General features: G+C 43.6%; 1 protein-coding gene across 7 annotated transcripts in view; it reads left to right on the plus strand.

Annotated features, from left to right (window-relative positions):
- Lilli (AF4/FMR2 family member lilliputian) overlaps positions 1-21,082 on the plus strand; it is a 158,965-nt gene that overhangs the window by 18,473 nt on the left and 119,410 nt on the right. Inside the window, exon 1 of one of the 7 annotated variants that reach the window (XM_072007500.1) lies at positions 7,820-8,868. The exons of the other annotated variants lie outside the window; for them this stretch is intronic. Coding sequence (XP_071863601.1) covers positions 8,855-8,868 — 14 coding nt within the window. The 5' untranslated portion in view covers positions 7,820-8,854. Of the gene's footprint in view, positions 1-7,819; positions 8,869-21,082 lie in introns of those variants that run through there. 7 annotated transcript variants of the gene reach the window in all.

The raw sequence follows: 21,082 nt of genomic DNA on the forward strand, positions 1-21,082 counted from the left end.
TTTAACGTCTAAACGTTGCGGCTACCTTCGTTGCTTCGAGGGAAAGCTTACACGAGGGAAAACATACGCGGTATATAGGTTTTTTTTTTTTTTTTTCAAATCGAGAACGATTCGAACGAAAACGAACTCGTCAGATGTCAAAGATAGCGCTGTTATCAGAATCAACGTTGAATGTTTTCGAGCGTCGACCGATTGGTTCGCGCAGTTGCTCGAATAACGGGGCAGCGGATAAAAGCAGCGCGTAGACGCGCAGAATGGCTATCGTTTAAATTTCTAAGAGCATCTCTTCGCGTGGATGCATTCGCGGCCGAAGAATCGTGTTTAACGACACAGACGAGCAACTATGAGTCATTGTCGGTGTGCTAGGGGAGCTCGGATAACCACTACTAAATCAATGGTGCAGTATCGTGGACGACGGTGCATTATCGTTTCGTCCCTTTCTTCTTGATTCATTTTGCGCATCTGTGCGTGACCGTGTTCCCACTGCAAATCGATAAGATCGTTCGAAAGTTCAACCCTTGCGGTAGATACTCGCCGTTCGTTTCCTTAGCTGCCCTTATCGAAATTCTTGTTGCATCTTTGACGCATCGTGCTGTCGCTATTGTTCATTGCTAAACGAAACGTGAGAGAAAAGAGAAAATAATAATAAGGTAAAAATAGAAGCGTCAGAGAATGCGGATGACGTGAAACGAGCGTGCAAACCGTAAGTGCAACATGCTTCGTAAATTCATGGCCGCGGTTCCGGCCTACGTCCCTCGATGTATGGTAGTTGCTTTAATTGGTTTCCTTCGCATCTAAAGGGTTATGACGTTGGCGATAAACCAATGTCCACGATCTATCGGCGAATCAAAACGCGCGATGTCAAAGCGATGTAGCGATGAAACTACTGCCGGATCGCACTAGTAGAATCGTAGCGAAGGCAAAGTTTCTCGTTTGGTAAATTCGTGTTTGAATTCGCTACGCGTCTATTACGGAGCAACGCCCTACGCTGTATAGAAATCGTGGATTCTTACGTATTTCTCCCGAGTACTCTAGTTTCTTCAACGTATCAGCAGACCAGTATAAGAGACGTTAGAAATACAAATTGAAATAGCGAATCTAATCCTCGTATTAATTCCTCGAACGTGCGATAAAACGATGGAGAATTCAGAATGAACGTGCTAGAAAATAATCGTCTACGTATTCTGAAGATTTCCTATAGTTTTGCTACCACATTACAAAGATCATATATTTTGAATTTTCTGCGAGAAATTAACATTTATAACTGTGTTACGTGCGATAATTTTTGAACGTAAAATTTGTAGTATTATATTTAGTCGTCTATCGGACCAAAATGTCAAAGAGTTATATATGTAGGTGAATTTAAATTCGTTCGAATAGATCTATATGTTTGGTGCCATTTTCATGGCTCACGGGAAACGGGGAAGCCTCGCCAATTTCATTATCTCACAGTTTTGAGCGCGGCACTACCTATAGCGATTTTATTTTTCGTATTCGATCGAGTCAAAGATCACGGGTCAATGATAACGGCAGCTCTCGCTACAATTTCAACCGTGGAACTAATTTCAAGAGTCGGAGGAAATAATTTTACGTTAAACAAGGTGAGAATATACCAATTAAGCACAGATGAATTGTAGAGTGATTTAATCGTTCGTTTGGTTTACCAAAAGAATTCGTCCTTCGTCGTGTATTGGCCGAATAATTCGAGGTATCGTCGATAAATCGTATTAAATGGAGCGACGGAATCGCGTTAGATCCTGTGGCATTGTTCGGCCGCGTGTTATTGAATCGATAACGTCTGGTTGGCACGCGTGACTGTGGGGTGTGCGCGCGCCAGCCACGCAAATAAATACACCCTATTAATTGTAAATGAAATGTAATATTCGTTGAAACGTCATCGTAATCCCACGTGCCAACGTTTACGCCGCGATTCGTTCGCGTTTCTCACCATTGTGGTCGGAACTTGATCGACGCTGATCCGATAAAACAGTTCCCGTTAATTGACTCTTCGTGTAGCGTAAGTTACGTCAACGATATATACCGGGTGCTAGGAAAAATGCAATTCGATGCATCTAGATTCGAAGGTATTTCGATACTTTCACGATCCGGACAATCGTCCTTGTCAAATTACAAACTCGATAGCGCTAGATTTTTATTCGAGACGTCTGTGCGTTAGCGACTAATTCACTGTACACGGGAATGATGATAGCAGCGGATAGGAATATCGAGGTAACCACGGTGCAAACTAATCGCTGTAATCTCTGATACCTTGTAACTCAGCGTCAACTGGTTTGCCACGGTCGGTCCATTAATATCAGCGATATCTAGGTTGGCGGAAGGCGGTAGGTGATAGAACGGAAAGTAGACGACGGTGAATTATGGTTTAAATCACTTTGCCGCCTATGAAATTCATTGCAAGCTGTCGCGAGATATATCTAACGATCTTTCGTGAAACCCGATCGCCGATACCGATCGTGAAAGGATGGATGGAAGGGAGAGGGGAGGGGGAAGGGAGAAAGGGATAAAATTACGCGAATTCGAGAATTAATATCCGTGACGTAATGTACCGACTGATTTAATCGACCGAAATGATCTGGATAATCTTTGCGGAGTGGCTGGAGCGCGATCCAAACGTGTAAATACGGAAGAGATAGTCGCGAGGCAGATCCTGTAAATCCCGAAGAAATCACGGTTTAGCAGGCGCCACGCGCCCGCCCCTTTGACGAGCTTGCTCCATTAATTTGTCTACGTTACGCGTAGTGGAGTAATATCGATAGTATCTGGATGCACGAGGGAGGTTAGCGGTTAGGGTGGCCCAGAGTAGTGGGAGGGAGTGGACGAGGTGCGGATTCATGGGTTACGCTGCTCGGGTTCTGACGTCACGTCGCTTGTACGCAAGTTTACTACCACCAGCACCTATCTCGTTGGTGTTACTACTCCTACTATGGTACTCGCTATACTACTACTACTACTACTACTACTACTACTATTACTACTACTACTACTACTACTTTCGCTGCCGCTACTATCGAACGTAGACAGCGTCAGACGGGGGCTGTACTTGTGACACCAATACTTATATCCTTTGGCGCACCATCTATCCGCGTATGTACTCTACGTCTATGTGTATTCGATGTCGCTGTCTCTCAACGTACCTACCGCAGTCGCTATCGTTATGACTGTCAGTGTGTTTGCCTTACTCTCACCATTCTATCGCGAGCACGCTGACTGCACTCTCCGCCATCGGATAGTCGCCACTGCCAGCGCTACGGGGACCCACCACGTTCGCGCTCCAGCGTGTACCATGTTGCATTACGGCGGCTCTGTTTACCACCACAAAGTCGTCGACATTCGGTACACGCGTGTACAACGTGGAAAGGACAGAGAAAAACGAATGGACATGGTGGGATCGAAGAGAGAAGGGACAAGAGTGTATGAAGGAGTGGGAGACAAAATGTGAGAGAGAGAGAGAGGGAGAGAGAGAGAGAAGGTGGAAGTCGTAGCCAAGAGGAATACGCACAGTTGTTCCTTTTTCCGTCTCGTTCTTTCGTTTCTTTCCTCTTCCTCCTTTCGACTTGATCGTTGCTCTTTCTTCTCGTCTCTCTTTGTCCGTCTCGAGCAAGTGTTGGTCGAATTGCTGCAGAGCCAGCAAAGGAGCGAAAAAGGGGAAAGGGGAAAACGAGAGACAGAGAGGGAAAAGCAGCAACGAGAGAGCCGATACTTAATCCTCCCTTCGTTGGCCCACCCTCGGCAGGAAATCAATAGAGAGGGACTCGCTCCATCCCTCCTCCTTCCCCCTGTTCTCTTTCTCTCCTTCTTTCTAGCTCTGTTTCCACCTCGCTGTCCTTTCTTCTTTGCGCTCCCCTTTCTTTTTTTCTAGCGTAGCCGCGGCACCGTTCGAAGTTTAGAAACAGCTCCTTGTTTGTCCCTGTCGCGTCTCCTTCTCCCTTTCTTTTTCCTCTCTTTTTCTCCCTTTCTTCTTATCACGATCGGCACTAATCGCGAAACGTTCAAACGATTGTTCTATTCGATCGCTGTTTGTCTTTCTCTCCTGTCAGGAACGACATAGATCAATGTCTCGAACAGCCTCCATCTACTCGTTCGTTTGACAGAGATAATCGTTAGCCGGCTCAAACGTTTGTCTTCTCCACGCGAGAGTCAAGGTAATTCGATCAAAGGTTATCGATATCGCCGGATTAGACAAGATACTGGAAGGGTTCCTGTCGAAACCGATTTTCCTCTTTGCCGAAAAAAAAACCTGGCCAGGCTGGTTCGTGGCAATCTCTTAAAACGATTCAGGTAGCTTTCTTCAATGAGGTCGAGTTACACTGGCTCGCCTCTTTTCTGTAGCCCTTTAAACGGAAACGACGCCGTATACCGGCCAACAATGGATCGATGCCTGACCGGTGAACGAGCCGCCGCTCTTGTTTATCGGCTTTGAACGTGTCTCGATAAAAAGACGATCGGTAACTTTCGCGTTCGTCAAAATACGGTCTGCTCGAGTGGCTCGGTGAACCGAAAGCAAAACAAAAGTATCGCCACGTAAACGGCCGATCGTTGTAAGAAGCAACTGCACGAGAATGTCGCTCGGCTCTCGAGGATGAAAGAAGCAGAAGAAGCGACGCCTAGGAATCTCTCTTCGTGGGCGGTGAAAATCGGAATTTCGTTTTTATCTGGTCGGCGTGTGCGTCGAGGTGAACACGGGGACTGAAAGGAGAGATAGTACACGGTGATGGGCGGCGCGTACGCGTGACGTAGCGGAAGTCGTGCGTCACCAGTGACGTAGGCAACATCGAAAGAGGAGGAACGTCCGAAAGAGGCCATTGACGGGAGGACTTGTTGCATGTCCTTTTCTACATGATCTCCGACGTCTCTCGACCCTGTCCCTGGAACAACCATAGCATAATAAACGTAATTCCGTGTTCAATTAGGAAAGCCAAGCTATTTTCGCCTTTTCATCTTTCCTCCAGAATGAAACGCTTATTCTCTATCGTAGAATCGTGTTATCGACGTTCGACCAAAATTCGAACGATCTTGGCTCGTCAGATTCCCTCGCGTAAAGACGGAACTAAGTAGCGTAGACTTGTTGCGCGTACCTTTTTTTCCCCCGCCTGGCTCACGATATTTTTTCCATTCTACCGTCAGCCCTTGGATTAACGTAACGAATGTAATTCTAGATTCAGTTTGACTTAGGTTCGCGCGCAGTGAAGGTTTTACGCGAAAGAGCCTTTCTTCGTCGACGTTTCTCGAGCAGTCGAGAGCAGAGAGCACGTAAGATGTAGCAAAGTAGCGTAGACTTGTTGCATACCCATTCGCGCATGTGTGTCTCGGATGTTCGTGTCGCGGTAGGCCGGGGAAATGGGGAAAGTTGGTCGTCGTGTTTTACGACAACCGAGGGCGTAAATCCTACTTGATCGATTTGATGGCTGGTCGGATGGCGCGTCCCTCGAACGCGATTTGCCTACGAGCTGACACGAATTTCAAGCTGTACCCGTTGTTCTATGCGACTCGACGAAGCGTCTGCTTTCGAATCGACAAAATCGAAGACTTGGCGCCATGGCGTTTCCCTGGCAACTCCACCGTTCCGCGTCTACGAAATTTAAAAGTAGCTTTTAACTCCGCTTTAATCAAGCGCCTGTATCTTTTAAATCGAACTACCTCCCTATAGCCTGGTTTCGTGTCACGTGAAACGAACGAGATATCACGATTAACTTGATTCCATCGGCCTCTAAATGAGTAATTTGTCGCCTGATGAGAACGTACATTGTGATCTCCGTCCATTTCGTTTGCATAATCCTCCCTGTTTCTCCCTTTTTTATTTCTCAGATAAAAAATAGGGGAGAAAAGACGATCTATTGCCGCGTGAAATCTTCCTAAGCGGCTTCGAACGTAGTTTTCCTCGATACCGTTGCAAAGCGATTTCGCGACACGATTTGAATATTTGTACACAAACGAAAGCACGAAAATAAACGCAGAGACATATCAGATAACGGGAATTTTATACGTACGAATAATCTTACGAGTTATCGATTCGGCAGATAGTACACTACCGCACAAAAGTATCCGGACTCTCGTTTGTCTTTGACGAGATACGTTTTAAGTACAAAATTGTGGATAAATCGAACTTTAACGATCTTATCCCTTGTAATCGCTTTAACTACGTACAGCAGAATATAATCCTAATCCCAGTAATGATAGATTAAGTTTTCAAATTCTCTTAATCTTAATCTTAGGAGAGAGTAAGAAGAAGGGTTTTCTAAATAGAAACATTTCCGATATTAATATTATCAATGGTACTCAAATACCAATGTACTAAACGGTGAAATATATTATTGTCGTTTTGTTTAATAGGTAATTTAGATTTATAGCCTGATAATCGTACAAGGAGGCAGTATATTTTATCTACTTCTGTTATTTTTCTTATTAATTTGTACATTTCAATGAAATTTACATATTGTTGCTACAGATCGACCAAACTATCCGGATATTTATAAACGGTACATAGCGCGTGTAAACTGTAAAATATCCTTGTCGTTAGGTATATCAGAGTTACGAATATCCGGGAAGGCATCTTAAATTTGCTAAAATTTGGCTGCTGTTTTTCCACTTCATTTGCATAATATTCACTTGCTATCGAAAGCATGATCATTTTTCAAACGACGCTCGATACGATGTACGTTCACTTCTCGTCATGAAACAGGATTCAACCGCAATGCCGATGTTTCCTGGTGTTCTGCTTCTGTACGGTTTTAACGCGTTTCCTGTATAACAAGGAAAATAAAAATTTCGTTACTCCGAACAGAACGTACGTTACGTACCGCGTACATTATTAGTCGATAGACCGGCTTTTTGCACACGTATTTACTAGAAATTAATAAACGTAATCTTATCATTAAGTGTCATTTCCAACGACGATAAAGTTCATTCTGTCTCGTATAGATTATATAAACGATGGCACGACACGAGTTCTCGTAAACTAAACTGTTATATTAATGCAAATTATGAAATTTATGACGAGCCGCCGATATTTAGCGTCCTTTAATAAATAATATTTTGATTTTGGTTGTTGAGAACGTTCACCGTGATTAATTGGTTTAAACGAAAAATAACATGCATCGGCTGTCGCGACTCCGTTACCGTACGATACGATACAAAGTATACAAAGTATATTCGATTATTTGCATAATCGAGTAACGGCTCGAAGTGAATACGATTAATATTTATCATCACGCGTGTAATGCATTTATGCTCGATTCGTGTCGTTAGGTAAGGTCGTGTACGAGTGGGAATTTAAATCGTATTGCTAGCAGTCAAATAAAACGTGTCGATAGAAGCTTTCGATCCTAAAATCACGCGATATATAAAGTTCAATATACGCGATTGAAGATACGTATATGCGTAGGAAAATCAAGTTCGATATTTGTCAAAATGTTTCTTTAGCATCTGCATTGAAAATAATTATTAATTACAAAAATCACCTAATACCTTATTCGATAAAACAAGATGTCTAATGAACTTAGGATACCTATTTTAAGCAGTTGATTCACGTTGCTTGATTCGTAAGAACCGATATTTTTATCTGTTACTCTGTGTCTCGATGTAAATTCGTAAAATTAATCGCAGTAAGTGCGTCGGTGAAATTTGTCCGATATCCAATCCGTCGATAAGTAAGGTGCACGGCTCGGTGTCGAGAAATGCCGGGAGATGGCGACTACGGAACAGGTGCGCTCGACCAATCGGCGTGCGCGCAGTCCCCCTTGTCCATCTACCGATTGGCGCTCTGGCGGTGTCACGAACAGCGATCTCAATATGGCTTCCGCCACCGCCAGCAAACGACAGTACCTCCGGTGACATTGAAACATGGTGGAATATTTAAGGGTGCGCGAATCGTCGCGCGTGTGAAAATCGCTGGTGTGTCTTTGTCGTAACTCGCATCATCGGAGTTAATTCGTGTGTCGAGGAAATAGCGTGTAAGCTCGAAAAACAAAACATTACTGGAGGAGCGAGAGAGAAGGAGAGACACTGTGTTCTGTCTCGATGAAGTGAGACAAACTGCACGCACGGGCCTCTGGTTGGAGAAAGATAGAGTGACAGTGTGATACATCGGTTCGTTACGCTAGAGGTTTCTGACACGAATGTGTATCGGTTGAAAAAGCACGGAATTCCGTGAGCTCGGTCGTGCTCGAGACGCGGTTTGACGCGGTGACGCGAATGTTGTAATCGGGGAAAAAAAGGGAGTATCAAATCTTTCAGAGCGCGGTGCGCTCGACTCATACGCCGAAAGCGTGGCTCTGCCGGTGTATGTTACGTCCCGTACACGCCGTATCGTTCCGGCTCCATGTGTACGTGCGATCTTTCGGTGTTGAACGTTGAAAGAAGACAGACAGACGGGTGGACGAGCGTGGAAGAATGAGAAAAAGAGTGGAGAGGCACAGGGTGTACATCGACGGGCAGCACGACGACGTAACAGAGAGAAGAAGAGGCAAAAGAGCGAGCGAGTGAGCCAGGCGACGTTGCCAGAGTTTTCCTTCTCGCGTTCCCTACCGTACAGCACGTCCCTTCGTGTGCTACGAGGAAGACCGAAACGGAGAATAATGTGACAAGGAGCGAGAGAAAAGTAGTGCGAGGAACCAGCGCAGAGACACGAGTGCGACAAAGACAAGGGGGGAGGGTATTACACCGAGTAGCGTGAGTCGCGCGAAAACGATCTAGGGAATTTTTACGTTCGATTTGTCGATTTCGCACCCAAGTTTCGTTCGTCGCCTCTGGACGCGATTCGTGAATACCACGAGACGACTCCCAATGACGTACACACGAAACACGTGACACGCCGAGTTAGGCCGATCGACAAGCCATGAAGAAGCCACGGTAAGTTTATATAGTACGATCATCGTTCGCTACTTTGTATTTTCCGTTTTACTGATTTTATTGCTCGATTGCTCGATCTCAAAATGAAAGAAGTATTTCATTTCGACGATGATACGTATATACATTTCCCAAACGAAGCAATGGTCAAAGGAAAACACGAAAAAGATTGGCTCGATAATATCCTATTATCCTAATAAGATATTCTATACGTTACGGAAAGTGGCACGTTTAACGTAGCAGTTCGCTGTAAATAGGGGTTAGCTTGGCGCTGTGCTGGGTGTCAGCGAATTTTCCGGCTGTCGGGGGATTTAGATTCGTGACTACGTTATTGTATGCAGGAGCAGGTATATTCACATCGCGGTGGTAAAATGACGCGATTATGGGGGATGAGTCAGAAGATTGACGTCTTGTTTATCGATCTTGACACGGTTAGATGCTCGTTGATCGCATCGATATTACTACGGTAACGCGTTTAGAAACGAACGCCGATCTTTTTGTCGAAATGTGTGTCCCATATAATTATTTTTCTCTGCGCGCATCATTGTCTTCAGGCTTCTCGGTGTGAAACGAGAGGGCCTGTTCGTTGCCGATTAATTCATGGACGATTTCATCTTCCGACGACGGCCTCTATTTTTAGCGGAGCATCTACGAGTCCTACTTAATTATCTCTCGGCTATTGCTGAGAGTCGCGTGGGGGTCGCTAGATACGCATTTCCCTGCAATCCATGTTCTTTCACCGATATCTTCCTCCATTTTGTTTACTCAAACTTCCCCAAATATTTTTTCCCGATCTTTACCGATCTTTGACGATCGACACAAGCCGAATCGATGATTAAACGATTAAATGGCGTTAGGAATACATAGTATCGAAGTAAAGCTGGCGTAAACTTTTACAAACATTCCTTTATTAGTAATTAACAGATATACTACAGATGTTCATGCATTTGTAGAAAATATAGCAGCACAAAGTGCAACAGAATACACAAAGATATATGAATTATTCAAAGCATGGTACTCGTTACAATATTTAGCGAACGAAGCGAATCTCAACTTAGATCGCATTTATAAATCTACATAAATTTCCACGAACATTCGTAATCTAACGATTGATTCTAGTTGATTCGGTTCGGTCGACGATCACAACTACGCTATAAACATCTCGAGTAGTATCGGGAATTGTATCGACGCGACAAGTAACGAAAGAAGGAAGACGAGAGGAAAGACACGCGTGCTTCTCTCTGAGAGTATGTGTGGTGCTTTGTGGCGCGAAGCATCGACCATCGGAGAGGAGTATCGCGTGTGGAATTCGAGCGACGAAGTGGAGAAACGACGAGAACGTTCCAAGTCTCGCCGCTTCTTCGTCGCCGACAATCCGACTGATTGCGAGTCGCGCATGTGAATAGATCGTGTAGGATACGAGAGAATATTTAATCGAAGAGGAAGAATCGTTTTGGCAATTTGAAACGGCGATTTGAAACGGTTCTTATGATTTTGAACCTAGACTCTTGTGTTGTGATTGTAAATCCGTCATCATCGTAATCAACAACGTAGTCACCTTTGTTTGTTCGTGGTAGGCACAGCTGCCTAACACGTACGAAATTATTCTTTTGTCTTATAGACGTGTATTAGCTTCGGAAAGTTTGTAACGTTGGTCAAGAACGATTTCACCTTCATAATTTTAGGCTTTTTTTTTAGACAGATTTTCCTTCTGGTAAAACGATTTAAGGGAGCGACCATAAACATTAGTCATTGTTTGCATATAAAACTGTACCCATGATGCAGCAATAATTTCCTATTTTATGGTTTGTAATAAATTGGTGAGTTTCTTGACGATATTCGGTTTTATTTGTTTACATAGGATAAGGTTCTTATCTGTTGAGCCGAGAATAACAATTCTCAATATTACTATCTACGGTGCGCGCAATTAGGTGATTCAAACTACAATATCCTTATAATCCACAATTTAAACAATGACGTTAACCAAACGATCGTTGGTTACTAGACTGTGAATATCTATACAAAATCGTATCCTTGTGAACATACTTAAAGAAATAGCTTAAATGGAAGCTTTAACGTGTGTAAACACGTCTGGTATTAATCCGAATTGAATGTCGAGAATCGAATTTGTTCACGAGGTATTTTGCAGATTTTACATTCTACAAATTCAATCAAAAGAATTTAGACTTATATAATTCGGAATCTAGTATTTGAGAGGTACATAAATTTTAGCTTTTAGATTTAAATATCGTTGTTATTTCTGTATTCAAAGGTAGGATCGTATTAGCTGTTATTTTATTCTTTGGATAAATCTATCACACCGTTCTGAGCTGAAAAACTTTTATTGCACTTTCTTACGTGAACTAGGGATAAAAACGAAAGAACATCTTAAACCTATAGATATAAATCGATTAAATCTATCGTTTGTATCTAGAACTATCTTCTATTTACTATTTATTGTAAGTTATTGTAACTAGCGCATTTTTGCATATGGGTGGCGAGCACGAGCTCGCATTGTCATTTTCAACAAATATCGTACAGATATACAAGAAATAAAATATTATCCGTGATGAACGTTTTGCTTCAATTCACGATGATAGCGAACGTGTGGATGGAAAATTTCTTTTATCAACAGAATACTATAACGAGTACTTTGAATATTTTCTACCTGTCTACATACCGTCTACATTTTGTACATTTTTACATGAAATTTCTTATAACTACATAAATATCCGCAAATAATCAATGTACATTAATTAGAATCGTTAAACGTCAAAACCATATGTCGCGTCAATCTCGTTGGATTTCGCGTTTTCACCGATCGTACGACGATTCGAAATCAATTATTGCTTATTAGCGTCGACTAGGTGGTACGCGAGTCGCTTTGCCAGTGGCAGGTTTTTGCGGCACAGCAACAGATTCTGACGCGTTCCCGTTTTCCCAGCTGACACTTGTCTCGACACCGGATCCCAGTGCAAGTTACTTTGTTTGGACGCGAGTTTGTGCGATGAGAAATTTCAATCGCCATGCATCACCGAGTGTGTGTTCGTTTCTTTTGATATTGGATCTCGTAACCTGTCCAATCTGTTTCGTTCATTTTTATTCCTTCCCTATAACCAAATTTATATCTAGTCGATCGAATGTGGCTGTGCGACAAAAACTAGAAATATGAGAATTACTTGGCGTCGACGGTTTTAATTTCAATGGACAGACCTTTCGCGTCTTTTTAAAACTCGAGCAATTTTCTAACCATACGTTGAACGATATGACGAATCGTGTGTTAACAAAGAAATGTGATTAACGCGACACTAGCTCTATGGGAATGTTAATTATTAGTACGTAGTATACATGTTTATTCTTCAGATATTGCAAACTATCGTGACTTTTCCTACAAGCAATTCAAATTTAAACAAAACTCGTAATTTAAGAGCTTGCAGTAACGAGGAGGTAGTTTCAATATTTAAATCGTGTTTAATGGAAGAGAGAAAAGACACAAGTTTCGTATACAAAAGCGTTAAAGTTTATTATTACGAATATCAACTGACTATAAATTTATAACACGTCTGAAAAACTGACCGGAGTTTGGTCGATTCTAAATTACTGAAAAACGTAGCTACTTCTTCGTTACAGTATATCTTTCGTACGAAAGTCACACTCGATATCAGCCAGTTTGTCGGAACGTCGAACAAAAAGTTGATCGCGAATCGGAACGATACGACGCGCGAGTAATTTCAAAACGCGCGCGTCACGGTTTCGCGCGCACGCGCGTTCGCTAGCTCGTACCTACAGCAGAGCGTGTTCAGGATCCGATCTAAAACTTGCACATACCTTTAGAACACTTGAAGTATGCCAGCGAATGCCTAGCGAGCCGACGTAGGGGACATAAAGTATGCAGAAAACGAGCACCGTTCTACGCTTGATTTTATTGCTTATTCACCCCGTATAGCCACGATGCCTGCCCTCTCGTACGTGTTTGGAGTCGATCTTCTCCTATTGGTGTACACAGAAGTACGAGGGTGAGAGAGGAAAAACGCTCGATGGCCATAAAGTCCCGCGAACCATTATCGCAAATTTAGCCGCTATCGACTCGCGGAGATCTAATTCAATCTCGCGGAATCATCTCGTACTTCTTCCAGTTTCTCTTTCGCGTCTAATTTCACGGCTCGTCGTCTTCGTGGTCGCGCCTGCTCGTACCGCGCGATTCAATCGCGATCGCTCGATCCACGGTATCGTTAACGTCACAAAGATCCGCAGGGTGTAAAGTATTACCGCGAGGGATGGCGTCCGACGTGTGATTTCGCGCGTATGGCATCCATTTTCATGGGTTGCCAACTCGATAATGTCACCAGTTTCCGATTAATCCCTTCACGCATACATTTTTCCACGATTTATTAATCCCCTTTTAAAAATAATTTCCTTTATACTACACTCTTTTATAATGAAAAATAGCCACCAGTGTAAACGGACGTGCAATATCAGGTTGTTCAAGAAATTTGTAACGAAAGTTAAGAAACATTTATCTGGAGTTACACTTTGTACTACAGCTACGATCTCACGAGTTCCTTCTCGAAAAGTTTATCCTCGTTTTCGCCAATGAATTCCTTCGAGTGGTAAACGAGGTGCTGTGTCAGCGCAACGTTACTTCTTAATGGATTGATCTCGTTATCGATCGTATTCTACCTATCTCATCGTCTCTGATCCACCCTAAATAACGGTAAATACCGCGTCTATTTTCCTTTTCATTGCGTGTTTCGTAGTTTTTCGAGTCCGTGAAACCGTTCGAACGTTGATAAAAATCACGATCCCCGTTACCAGCAATAACAGCGCGCTGGCGATGAACAATTATCGGGATATACTTGTTTCGCTCGTTTGTCGTTACGTTCGCGGAAGCTCTGGGCGATGGGGACAAACGTGGACCCGAGAGAATCGTTCTTTATGCGATCCTGCGGTGTCGCGTACGGGTTTATAGTTAGAAAAGAAGCCAGGTGATGCATCGGAGGTAAACGAAAGCGTGCAATCAAAGAGAGAGAGAGAGAGAGAGAGAGAGAGAGAGAGAGAGAGAGAGTAAGAGGAAGAATCAGTTCGGAGGGCACGCATTCGCAGCGTTGCCAACCGATCGCGTTCGTATGCGTGCGTGTACACACGCGTGCGAGCGCAGCCGTGTTTCCGCGCGATTTGTAATGCAGTGTAACGTGTTCAGTCGCTCAGCACGGCCGCATTACCTGCCTTTGTATTTGCAAACACGGTGTCGGACATAAACGTCGTTGGTCGATGTGCATAGGGATCGAAACGCACGATGATCGCGTAAAATCGATCGAGAATACGTTCATCGACCTGCGTTACACGCGATTTTATTTCTTACCTTTTCTTCGTTTTCGTCGAGAAGTGAAAGAATAGACGGGACACCGGTTGAGCAGATCAACCAGCAGCTGGTTGATATCGTCGTATATCTCGACTAATAATTATTACAGTCGGTAGACTGTCGTGGCGTTTTATCGAATTCCGGAGGAACAAGCGATACCAGCGACTTTATCGCGTTGGCCGAGGATCGTAAACAGGAGCGTAAACGCCGGTGAAATTGTCAGAGCGTGATTATACGTAGCTCGGCCACGATCGAGTAGAAAGTTATATCTATAGAGCGAGGGTAATGGTGGAAATCGGCAGGTCGCGATGAAATCGACGTTTATCGCGTTTATTAAATTAGCTATTTAACAGGGTTAATCGAGCTGGGTAATTAACATACAACAATATCGATAATAAACCTGTTAGAAGAGAAGCTGGGGATTCTGAGTCGATGCCTGCGACACAGCCAACGTATATACCGTATTTTCTTTGTAGAACAAATCTACGGTGTAAAACCCTGACCTCGCGCGCTCGCGTCGCCTGTACCTTCCAAGGAAAAGACTCGCGGACAATTCGCGAAACGCTTCTATCGAATAAATGCTACTCAATTTCAAAGGGAATTGCAGATTCTTGGAACAGGCGTTTGCAAGTTTCCGATCTGTGTAATATCCACGTAATTAGGGCTACTCGAACATTGTGGATGTCAGCGTTATTATTAGCGAGTACAATGGGAGGAAACGCTTAGAGTACCGTTAATAATTGATCATTTTCAAGTAGAACGGGGCCTTTTGTTTGTCGATCCGAAGCATTGTACCCGAGACACTGATTCACTGGGATAAAATCCGTCTTATTCGACGCGGTTGTACGCACGTTGCTCGCTGTGTTCGTTCCTCTGTCCGCTTCGGTATATCTTCACGCGTGACACACGCGCACAATGCTCGTGTAACAACGATAGAGCTCTCTCGTACGGTCGTCAGACGATCTCCTTCCACCTCGATTTCCTATGTTCTACGACCTTCTCGATCTCCTCCTCCCCATAGTCGACGATAAAGGCTGTGGCTGACAAGACATTCTGATAAACGGAACCTCGTTCATCCGCCTCGTCGTTGCTCTCGTCGTTTGCAATTTCGGAAACTGAAAGCTACCGGTTGCCTATTCTGCTTAGATACACCTCGAGGGGTATTACCATCACTCGAATGACAATCGGATTACGCATCGAGGAGAACGAATCGATCCGACGAACCTTGGTTCGTTGTCCTTTGCTCGACGATTTGTCCATTGTAGTTTTTCGGTCGATCAACCTTTGATTAGTTTTACACGACTATTGTCTGTTCGGACCAAACGTGAAACACAAAGGAACGATATGTACGCGTTTTCAAAATAAAATTCTCCATTTAGAATTGCTACGGTACGAAAAAAATACGGTAATTTCCATTGCAGAGTTACTGTACTATTATAGAAAACTAGCTGTATAAGTTTGCCAATGCATTCGAACGCTTGTAGACACTTCTTATGGGTGTATCACGTGTATTATACGAAACATATCGAAATTTCATTAGCGCCGTTACGAGACTCGACGATTACGATTATATCGGTAAACTTTGAAATCGGAAAATGTACGTAGAAATTATTACTAGAATTAATATATTACTGTAACTCTCACAAATGGCTGTTTTAATCAGATATAAATCTAGATTTAGATTTCGATTCGATTTAGATTGCACAGATACGCGATATTCCGATCTACGAACTACGTTGACTATTATATTTCGTATGAAATCAGCGGATGTCTTGATACTTACGAATATGAGTGTACGTATCTAAAAACTATCCAAATAGTACACCTACTTGTACACTGCTAAAAAACAAAACAAAACAAAAAAAAAAAAAAGAAGCAAGACCAATTTGAGAGTCAGAGAGTCGCATAGATGTTTCTCTTAGTTTCCACGCTTAAGGATGAAATGCTGGAGGAATCGCGTGAAAAATTGCTAAAAATCTTCGAGAACGTGATCGGGTAATCCACGATGTGATTCGCGAGGAAGATACTAGGTATGGTGGTGGGTAAGATACGAGGTGGCTGGTATTATTCATGGATATTTCCCGAGGAAACGGAGCAATTCCGTTACCATTCCAGTAAACAAAGACCGTGAAAGGTTTACGATGCTTGTACGCGTGCACGATGAATCTATAATGGAACGGCGGCCAAAGTGGACGATTTTTCCCTCTTTCGCGCGTGGGAGAGAGTAAACGTAAGGGGAAGAGCAGCGATGGAAAGAGCAACGGGAGGAAGATAGACGTAGAAGATGAAAGGTTGAAGACGCGCCGGTTGTACCCTATATCGATTTCACCGAGTATTACACACCATACCGATTATATTTTATTTAGTCGAACCAGTCACCGAACGACTATAGTCTCTCCATACCGTCCAAGGGAATACTTTTTATTTTCTCTCGTGTTTTTACTTCTCCAGTGTCCCTTTGTTCCTCGGACTACTCGATACCGCAAGACACTTTCCACTTTATTATTATTGTACATCGATGCGTAGGATCGTTGCTCGGATGTTCGACGAGAATCCTGTTAAACGCGTTTCTCCATCTCTGTAATGAATGTATCAACGAGCTCCCCATTGAGAACGATCCAAGAGCCCGCAGAAGGTGTCGTGATTTCAGCTTTTCCTTTACGATCGCGAGAATGGTGTACACGTAGGTCGTGTTTCGCGTGGGTAGAAATGGGGTGAAAAACGCCTCTTAAATCTGACCGTGATAAACGGAAACATAGGGTTTCGCGGCGTAAGCTGGTCGTTTTGCACGGTGAAGTTGCGAACATCGTGGCCCGTACCCTTTCCCCCGTCTTCTTATTTCCATTCTTCTCGAGCGAGACGAACAGACTGAGAAACAGGTAGCCGCTATCGAGCGTAGGTGGCTCGTTACACGTGGGCAGATCTTGGACCAGAGTCGATTCCAGTAGTCCCCGATACATTTGATCCTAGTAGAACGAAGCGTTGTGAATGGGCAGAAGAACAAGCGTAACCTTTAAGTCAAACGTAGTTGAAACGGTTCCAAGGCTGGTAGAATAGGTTGCAGCAGGGTGGTGGTCTATCGTTGGTTGGACGTTTTCGAGAGCGCCACCGAAATCATCCTGCTCTCTATGGCCACGGCTTGCGTGAAATCGATATTACTCCATTTCATCGGCGAAACCCCTTGTTCTCTGATAGAGCCTGCTTTTCTCTCTCTCTCTCCCTCTCTCCCTCTCTACCGGCTTTTTGCGAGCTACACTTCAGCGCCTGATCGTAATTATCGTCCCTTGTCATTATCGATCGAGCTACTAATTAATGTGGTTTAAATTTGTCGACGCCTATCGCGAGAAATAACGATGCACCGCCCGATTGACGGCTTCGAAACGCGTTTGTCACTGGGATTTTGATCCGACCGATACGGATACCGGTAATTATTTCGTCGAATGGACTGGTGGTTGGTCGGTAGTGTCGTAACCGATAGAAATGGGACGTTTACCCATTGGAAATACAAAGTGGACGACGCGTTCGTCTGAAATACTCGTCGTTCGTTTCGCGCTATCGTCGAGGACCATATCCTTGTTCGCCGATCGTTAGCCAGGGTTAAGCTACCGGGGTCTTTCGCGATTTCTAAGGTTTCTCTTCGGAGACATCTTATCCCAGTTCATTTACCTTCTGACCAGAAGTACCGTTGGTCGAGGCTGGGGAGCGGCTGGAGGAAGGGTATAATCGAGAATCGCGAAGGACGCCTCGGGAAGCGGGATTAGAATCTCGCCACCCTATTCCAGAGCGACGAAGTTGGATAGGAAAGGGGGTAGAGAAACTCGACGTCCGTTCGAGAACGTCGTCGACGAGGGAGAGACCGACCGTGCCCGCTGCACGCCTGAAATATTTTCATAGCAATCTTCTCCGTCGATTAACCTCCGTCTGTGGCGTTGCTAGCTCGGAATCGTTTATTTATTAAACCTAACTGCTGGTTTACCATATTTCCAAGTAGTTACTACCATCCGACATGGTTTGAGTTTTTACGTCCTCTTGTCTCTCCCTTCTTTTTTTTTAAATTATTCATAATTAAAAATATACGAAGAGGAAGTAGCTACTGCAAGATAGGGTTATTTAAGTCGATAAGATATTCGAGACAAGCTAAGTAATTTGCCTTGTAATTCGATTACTATCGATTTTTAAGCGACTACGTTTCAAGACGGAAGACCGACTCGTTGCTGGCGCAGTGATAAGCAACGAGATACACAGTGTACAGTTCGATGGCCATAGTTTTATCCGGAGATATAACTTCTACGTACTTATCAAAAGCAAAGAAATTCAAGTAAGAAAGAAGTTCTCTGTCGTAGTTGCCATAAGTAATTCAGTTAGCGTATCTATATCGTTTCATGCCTGAACGACGTTTGTTCTTCGTTTTATCAACTCTTACGTACATAATACGTGCTCGTTGTCTCAAATCCTACACAGGGTTGATCGAATCGTTGTCCCGTTAATGCGTTTTCTTCCAAAGTACACGATACCTTCTCGTTCTTTCGCTGCTATAATAAGTATGAAGGACTAATTACCGATAGTAATACACAACAAGTTTGATTATCCCGTGCAAAGTTTAAGATTGAATTTTAAAATATTCAAACGATTCAAATAACTGCATCTTAGTTCGTCGAATAGGTTTAAACCTACAAATAAAAGTTAGATCAATTTTCAATCGAGCGCCTTTGAAACTAAAAACTCGGATAATTGTTTGACATGATCGCCTGTCGATTCCTTTGACCGGCTCGACGAGGTTCTAGGGGAACTATGGTTCGTGATAAAGCTAGGAGAGACGCTCTTCAACGAGATTTTCCTTTTTCCCCATCCCGTCGGATTTTTCTCTCCGACTTTGGAAAGAGGCCTGCGATGTGACAAGTCTCGTTATCCTTTTGTACCGTAGCCGTTTCGTGCGATGCGATGCATAATGTTTTAATTGGATCGGCTGTTTAATTCGAACTACGATTGATACTTAGGGGATGGTTCAGCTGACGCGACGTGTTCGCCGCGTTCTATCAGCGTGTGTCCCGTTCGAAGGATACGAAAAAGAGGCGATGGAAAAAGAGAAATGGTAAAAAAAAAAGAAGGGAAAACGTGCTCGTATCGCTTTTCCATTCGCGGATGCTTATTTTTCGCATGTCACGCGCGTGTCCCTGTGCCAGGACAGATGGACGCGAAAAAGGGAGACAAGGAAATGTTTATCGAATCATGTTTTCCCTTTGTCTCGATAACAGCGTCGTTCATGCGACGATCAAACGTATTTGCTTTGCCGCGAACGATCGTTCCTGCGTTTTAAAAAAGAATATAGATTTTCGTGAAAGTTGAATTTTCATCGTTGAAAATTTGCTCGTCCGACGTCTTGTTTTGTAGTTGTAAATTGATTTGCTTCGTTTCCTTCGACGATATTTATGTTAACGGAGATCGCGAGAAAATTCCGATCGAAAACGATGTATCGTATCACGACTGAATCTTTTTTCCCCGATTGTCGCTGATTGGATTTATACGAGAGACTTGGCAGTGTCGATCGTTCGCACACCGTTAGTACGACTCCTCCGATACATCGTATTAACCCTACTGTGTATTTTCAGTCATCTCCGATTCGATTGTATTTTTTTAACGTTAAGAAACATCACAGTCTCGAAAGAAATACGAAGAAATTCCGATTGTTACGAGTGATCTTTCTCTTTAACGTTACGATAAACATCTCCTTTAAACGTTACAAACTCTTCTTATTTGCTAAAATAAGAGCATCGTCGAGATATTAAATAGAATTGAAATACAAAGCATGAAACGTAGAGATTCGTATTTTACCTTTTGTACCTTTCTTTTTTATTCGCGTATCTTGTTGTACCTACATACCTATTATTTATTACGTTTATCAAAATCGAACTACAATTACTCTCATTAAACCGTTCGACGTATCAATGGATGAAATTGTTGAATGGTCGCAGGAACTGCCGTTTGTATTTACGATACGTTTATTCTATTTAATCACCCCATTCAGATATCGAAGCGAATACCATCAATTGTCCAACGGATGCGCTCAATGGGAGTGAGAAAATTTTTGCTGCTTCCGCGATCGAGCAAAATCCTCGATGATCTCGTTCGGCTCTTCTTGCTTTTGCCTTGTTAATCGGGATCGATTATCGTGATCGTCGGGTAAAGGCTTACGATTTTCATTTTTATACTTACACCGCGTTTTTTGTGCTCGTCGGGCATCTTCTACGAGGTAAACATCGACCGTGCTTCAACAAGGACTGATTTCCGATTATCCGTGGAACATTGTTGCTCTCCGTGGCGAGCAAAGTCATCGACTTAATCGCTCGTTTCGATCCTGCAATCTTTGCGCGGTAGCTGCAGAACAGCAGCGGTACTTTTCCCAGGAAATTGATCGCGAGTCGTTCCGCAGCTGCCGTCGATGCTCGTAAACGAGCGGTTTGCTTTGCTCGCCGGGCTAATTCGATCGTTGGCAATTTACATGGTGTTGGAGGTTGGAGACGCGCTGGCATCTTCTACGGAGATGGCGCCGCTCGATTTCCTCGTAAGTGAAAATTAACCGCAAGAGCGTCGAATTTTAAGCATCCCGAGCTTGTAATTCCCTCTGTCACGCGATCCGTGCACAGACCTATGTGTATCATAGTGGTAGAAGTCGAAGGTCACTGTGTTTCGGTTCCGCGTGTCTTACGTTTTCGTATACGCCGAACGACCGTAATTATCGTTTACCTGTACTTACCGCCTGTACGTAATTGCCGTTCGCCCGCGTACGGAACAATTATTTTATGATGTCGTAATTAAATACTTATCCGTGCAACAGAATCCGCTCGCGTGTGCGCG

The sequence above is a fragment of the Bombus fervidus genome, chromosome 7, assembly GCF_041682495.2.
Source record: "Bombus fervidus isolate BK054 chromosome 7, iyBomFerv1, whole genome shotgun sequence".
Lineage (NCBI taxonomy): Eukaryota > Metazoa > Arthropoda > Insecta > Hymenoptera > Apidae > Bombus > Bombus fervidus.